This window comes from Strix aluco, chromosome 8, assembly GCF_031877795.1.
Source record: "Strix aluco isolate bStrAlu1 chromosome 8, bStrAlu1.hap1, whole genome shotgun sequence".
Taxonomy (NCBI): Eukaryota; Metazoa; Chordata; class Aves; order Strigiformes; family Strigidae; genus Strix; species Strix aluco.
In genome coordinates, this window is record NC_133938.1 from 195,343 (window position 1) to 200,900 (window position 5,558).

General features: G+C 59.8%; 1 protein-coding gene across 1 annotated transcript; it reads right to left on the reverse strand.

The window, feature by feature from the left end:
* Positions 1-1,765: 1,765 nt before the first annotated feature.
* Positions 1,766-5,193, reverse strand: LOC141926765 (uncharacterized). Its single transcript, XM_074833155.1, has 4 exons — positions 5,152-5,193; positions 4,364-5,032; positions 4,120-4,210; positions 1,766-3,751 (listed from the first exon to the last, which is right to left on the reverse strand). Exons 1-3 carry the CDS (start codon positions 5,191-5,193, stop codon positions 4,169-4,171), a joined length of 753 nt encoding a protein of 250 aa, XP_074689256.1. The 3' UTR covers positions 1,766-3,751; positions 4,120-4,168.
* Positions 5,194-5,558: the final 365 nt, after the last annotated feature.

Genomic DNA, 5,558 nt, shown 5'->3' on the forward strand with positions numbered 1-5,558 from the left:
CTCCAGGGGGTCACGCTGGCCAGGCCGCCAGCAGCCAGAAAGCCGCCGGGGCCGGGGAAACGGCCCTCCCCTGCTTACAGGGCGGGCGTGGGGTCCGGAGAGCCCCATTTCCCCCTCGGCGCGGAGACAGCGCCGCTCACTCTCCTGACAGGGCCGCCCTTCTCTCCGGGCAGCCAAACCGTGGGGCAAGGTGGCAAAAGACCAGAGACCCGAGCCCTGCTTACAGGGAGGTCACCCAGCGCAGCCCCGGCCAGGGCACCAGAAGCGCCGGCAACGGTCTCGTGCGACCGCAGCCCCGGTAACAGGGAGGTCCCCTTTGTCCAGAGCTCCCTTCTCTCGCCCCGCTCCTCTCTGCAGCCCAACGCTCCTCACAATACTTCTCTTTCTTCTTCAGGAGCTGCTGCTTGGAAGGAGAGTACGGTCAAACGCCAGCTTCCCCACAGGGAGGACAGACGGAAGCCGGCCCCCCCCCCCGCCCATACCCCAACACCCCCCCCCCCCCCCCCGAGAAAACCTCACAGATCAGCTTGTCTCACCCAGTTGATGCTTCAATGCTCCCTGCAGGGACGACTGCGACGGCCACTCATCTGCTCCGGGCTCCTGGCTGCATCCAGCGGGGCCTTGGACCCTCCTCAGCCCCTACGGCGACAGTGCTCGCCCCGCTCCCGCCTTTAGACGGCGATGTCGCTGCTCCCCTGTCCCAGACTGCGACCCCCCCGCGTCAGACGGCGACGGCGCTCTTCCCCCCCCACCCCTCCTCCCCCCCCCCCGGGCGCCGGCTTCCCCCCACCCCAGGCGGCGACGGTGCTCCCCCACACAGACGGCTCCACACCACCCCGCCCGCCCCGCGGCGACGACGCTCTCCACCCCCCCACGGCGACGGCGCTCCCCCCCGCCCCAGACTGCGACCCCACCGCCTCGGACGGCGACGGCGCTCTTCCCCCCACCCCTCCCCCCTCCGGCGGCGACGGCACTCTCCCACCCAGGCGGCGACGGTGCTCCCCCACACAGACGGCTCCACACCACCCCCACCCGCCCCGCGGCGACGACCCTCTCCCCCCCCCCCCCCCCCCCCCCCCGCGCCCCCGGCGACGGCGCTCCCCCCCCACCCCAGACAGGTCCCACTACCCTTCCCCTCAGGTGGCCGCTCCGCCCCTCACAGCGGCGCTTTGCCCGGAGCGCCCTTCTCTTTCCTGCACTTGTTGCTCAGACTTCCTCCGCTCCTCCTGCCGCTCTCTCTTGTCTTGCGGGTCCTTCTGCACGCGATGTTTGTCTCTTCTTTCTGCTCCACCACCAGCTGTTGCAAGGGCAAGAAGGCGCCGTCGGGTCTGAGAGGGTCGCCGCCCCCGGACAGAGCTCGCCACAGCACCACCCGAATCTCAGCGCCTCCCCCCCTCCCCCCGCCCCGCCAAAAACTCACAGATCGGCTTTACTCACCCAGTTGTTGCTCCAGTGCTTCCCCCACGGACGACTGCGACGGCCACTCCTCTGCTCCGGACTCCTGGTCGCGTCTGGCGGGGCTGCACCCGCCCCCTTCCCCTCAGGCGGCCGCTCCGCCCCTCACAGCGGCGCGCGACTTTCCCGCCCTTCCCCTTCCCACAGGCGGGTCCCGCCCCCTTCCCCTCAAGCGGCCGCTGCGCCCCCGCATGGACTTTCCCGCCCTCACAGTCTATTACCTGGGCTACAGTACTTGATCTTGTCCAGAGAGTGGCGGTGTGGTTGCCTCTTGCCTCTCTGCCTATAAGCAGCGGATGCCATAATCCAATTATAACTGAAGCGAATTTTGTGTTTTATTAGCTGCTATTAAAAAAAAAATATTTTAGGGAAGTATACACACAGGGATACTTTTGTAACTGAGTGATCTGTTTAACCATCCTCCAAACCTTAATATACAATACTATTAGAAGTAGTAAACATATTAAAGTTGGAATTAGGAAAATCAGACCGAGTCCTGTTGGTGGTGGTGACCATCCAGATAAGCTTTCCCACCATCGATGTTCTTCAAGGAAAGAAAAGAGAACTGTCTCGGGGCGGAGGGGGGGGAAGGCTGAACAGGTTACCCCTTAGGATGCAGGATAAATCCATCTCGTACTGAGTTTCTTTTACTCCATTGTTGTCACTAGCATCCCATGCTAGAGGTAGGGGGGGTGCATCTACAATTGGTGAAGGTTTAAATGGCTGCTGTAATGCTCGTGGGTCAAGTATTAATAGGCATTTGTAATTTAGATATGTTTTTAATTCGAGTATCAGAGTTTTAATCGCTTCTTCATGTTCTGAATGCCAACTCCACCGTTTTCCTTTTTGTAAAAGCCAATGCAGTGGACAGGCAATGGAGAATCCAGGTACCTGTTTTCTCCAATATCCTAAAGTACCCATTACAAAGCTGTTGTAATTTTTTTTCTAGATTGGGGCATTTCTGATTGTTTCTACCCCCCTCTGGGAGTCTGGTAAAGGTATGCTGGCTACCCTCCCATGTAAATGCAAATTTTTGTTTTGCCTTCTTCCCCTAAGGGAAAAACCATGTCTTTGACATGTAGCACTGCCAGCCAAGGACGTGCAGGGACTTGCAGCCTAGTCGTTAAGGCTGCATTGCTGGGGTCTGCCGCTGACAATGGGGCTGTACTTAAGCACTTAAATGCCCATAATGGCCTGTTCAACGCCACCTCCCCCTCTGGTTTACTGACTGGCCAAACAGGAAAATTGGGGGGGGGGGGGGGGGGGGGCGAGTTCTGGAAGTAATCTGTCGTTTTTCTAAATCTGCAATAGAAAGCTGCTTAGCAACTTATTTACTTACTTCTAGCAAGTTATAGTACTACTTATAGTATTTTTTAATATTGCTAAGAATCCTGCTTGCCCAGACTGTTCTGTGGAATTTTACCAAGGACTGCTGTGTTCATCAAAACAAAGCAGTTTACTGTGAAAATCTACCAAGAACTGCAGTGTTCAGCAAAATATCATGTTTTTGTCCTCGAGGAACAGGTGTGCTCTAACTAGTTGGGCCTCGGTAATGAGTAAAGATAGACATATACGGATGGTAGAAGTTTCATTGCTTCCCTTAAATAAGATAGCATGAGTAAACCGGCTGAAAAACATTTCTGTTGTTCAAGAAATTGGCTAAGAGAATCTGCGCATGCTCCGGGGAAAAAACAAGGTGAGAAAGACTACGAGCCTTCCTCACAAAGACCCCCGAAGACGCCCCCCAGGAGGCAATGCACAGGTGCAAAGATAACATAAACTGCTGATACCAGCCTCTAGAACTAACCCAGCCTTACTCATGCATATGCATGTTTGTGTTATGTAATCCAGTGAATATGTGTTTCCACACTGTGTAAGGTTTTGGTAAAATGTGCTGTTGGTGTGCAAGGTTTGTGGAGAAATCCCCTTGCACCCCGGCCGGAGTAAAACATACCTGCTTTATAACTCCATTTCGAGTTGTAGAGTCTTTTTCCGCGAATCAAAGACCACTGCAGATCCACTGCAAGCAGCAGCGAAAACGACAGTACAGCGAGGCCTGTGCTGGTCATTATCAGCATCCCGTGGTGCTGACGGCTGCAGTCTCTGTTGTGGCATAACTTTGTCAGCCAGAGCTCCTGGCCGCTGTCCATAGCCGGGAAGGGCTCCGCCTGTCGCTTTATGCCCTCGTGCCGTGAGAAGCGCAAGGCCAGGCAGAGACACCCCACACAAGTCCGAGGTGGGCGCAGTCAACAGCACCCCAGGGCAGGAACAGACAAGCGCAGCCTCAGCACGGCCTCTGGAAGAGGGAAAGAAGCAGCACTGACCATCATTGCCGTAGATCGCACACGGCCGGAGCCCCACCTTCCACTTCCCACCACGCAGCAAGGCATCACAGACCCTATGGACACCTACCAAGGTGCATGTCCCGTGCAGAGAGCCCACGGGGCACCACAGAGACGGGGGGAAGGCACCGCATACAAGACAAAACACAGACACCACAAATGGCACGAGGACACAGACACAGGCCAGAACATGCACGTCCTGTGGGACAGACCCTGCTCTCTTCCCACAGACTTAAGGAAGCCTAAATAGCCCTCTCCACAGCCCTGATGGTAGAGCCTCTGCTGGCCCCACCCTACCCACGGCTTTTGCCCCTTGACTTACCTTTCAGAGAGCACGCTCCAGAATCCATCCTCATCAGGAGCACATCATCTCACTGGGATGCTCCCGCATTCAACAGGTTCCTCTTCATCACCTGCAAGACAGAGCGCCGCCAGTCACCGCAGACGTGGAGTTTGGCCTGGTGCACGCCGGCCTCCCAAGCTTCGGGGTCCCATGCCACCCCGACACCCACCCCCTCCTTTCCCCCGCAGCCCCCAGAGCCCTCCCACAACCCTCCACCTCTCACCTGCCTGCAAAACCAGCCAAACTGCATTCTGCTTTTGGCCCCCAAACCAGCTGCCTTAATGCCTCTTTCTGAGCCCCAAAACCTGCCTTCTGAGCCTCTTCTCAAGTCCCCAAAAACGCATGTCTTGATCTCTGTTTCTGAGCCCAAAGCCACACAACTCCGTCTGTTTCTGAGCCCCTCAATCAGCCACACGCGTCTGTTCTCAAGCCACAGGAAGGCAAAACGTTGCCTCCATTTCAGGCCCACAGCACAGCTCACCCCGTCTGCTCTCTGACCCCCTCCGCAGTCCCCACGGGCGATGCCGACGGGTGGGGGGGGGGGGGTGAATGCAGCCACCCCACAGCCCTGCACTCCCAGAACCCCACGTGCAGGTTTGGGGAGCGCTTGGGGATTGCAGCACTTCCGGGGGCCGCCACCGCGCATGCGCACTGCCGGGGCACGGGCACACCGGTCCTGGGGGAGCCGCGGGCAGCCCGCGGGAAACCGCACGAACCCGCCCCAAAACCGCCCCTCGCGCTGCGCCGCGGGGCCGCGCCGGTAGCGAGGACTGTGCCGTGCCGCGCGCGCCCGGGAGCGACGCAGCTGTCGGGCAGCCGAGTGCGCAAAAACTACAGCTCCCGGCGTGCCCCGGGGAGCCAACAGGGCCGACCGGAAACCCCGATCACGTGACTACAGCACCAGCCCGTCGCCCACGCACCCGGAAGCCCGGCCGAGCGCGGCGCCGGGAAGCGCCGTCGTCGCCGCCCGGCCCCGACCTGGTGCGGCTTCTGCCGCCGGTCCCGCCGCACCGCGTGGGCCCCCCCGCCGCGGCTTTCCCCGGCAGCTGCCATGCGACCGACCGCGCGGCCCAGCTCCCCTTCTCTCTCCTGCTCCCTCAGCTCGCACCGGCTCCTCCTCCAGCACTGCCCCGGACAGGGAGGGACCGCTGTCCGCAGCCTCACTGCCCGCCCCGGGGGCTCCTCCAGCCCCGGCCCGCGGGTGGAGCCCAGCAGGAACAGTGGGCCATTCCCCCACCCCCACAGTGAATCATCACCCCTCCCCTGGGCTCCCTCACAGCCCCTCGCCCGGGGCAAAGGAAGCACAAAAGGCAGCCAGCAGACAGCAAGTGTTTATTCAGTCACACACATAACAAGTCCCAGAAGCGAGTCTGCTCCGGGGCTCGGGGCCCCTAATGCTCCCCCTGCACCTGGCACAC

Excerpts from the sequence above, each read along its gene's own strand:
- LOC141926765 (XM_074833155.1), bottom strand. The coding sequence starts at position 5,193 with ATGGCAGCTGCCGGGGAAAGCCGCGGCGGGGGGGCCCACGCG. Across the intron at positions 5,033-5,151 it reads GCGGCGGGGGGGCCCACGCG|TCACGTGATCGGGGTTTCCG; the intron begins GTGCGGCGGGAC and ends CTGGTGCTGTAG. Across the intron at positions 4,211-4,363 it reads TTGGCTGGTTTTGCAGGCAG|GTGATGAAGAGGAACCTGTT; the intron begins GTGAGAGGTGGA and ends TCTGTCTTGCAG.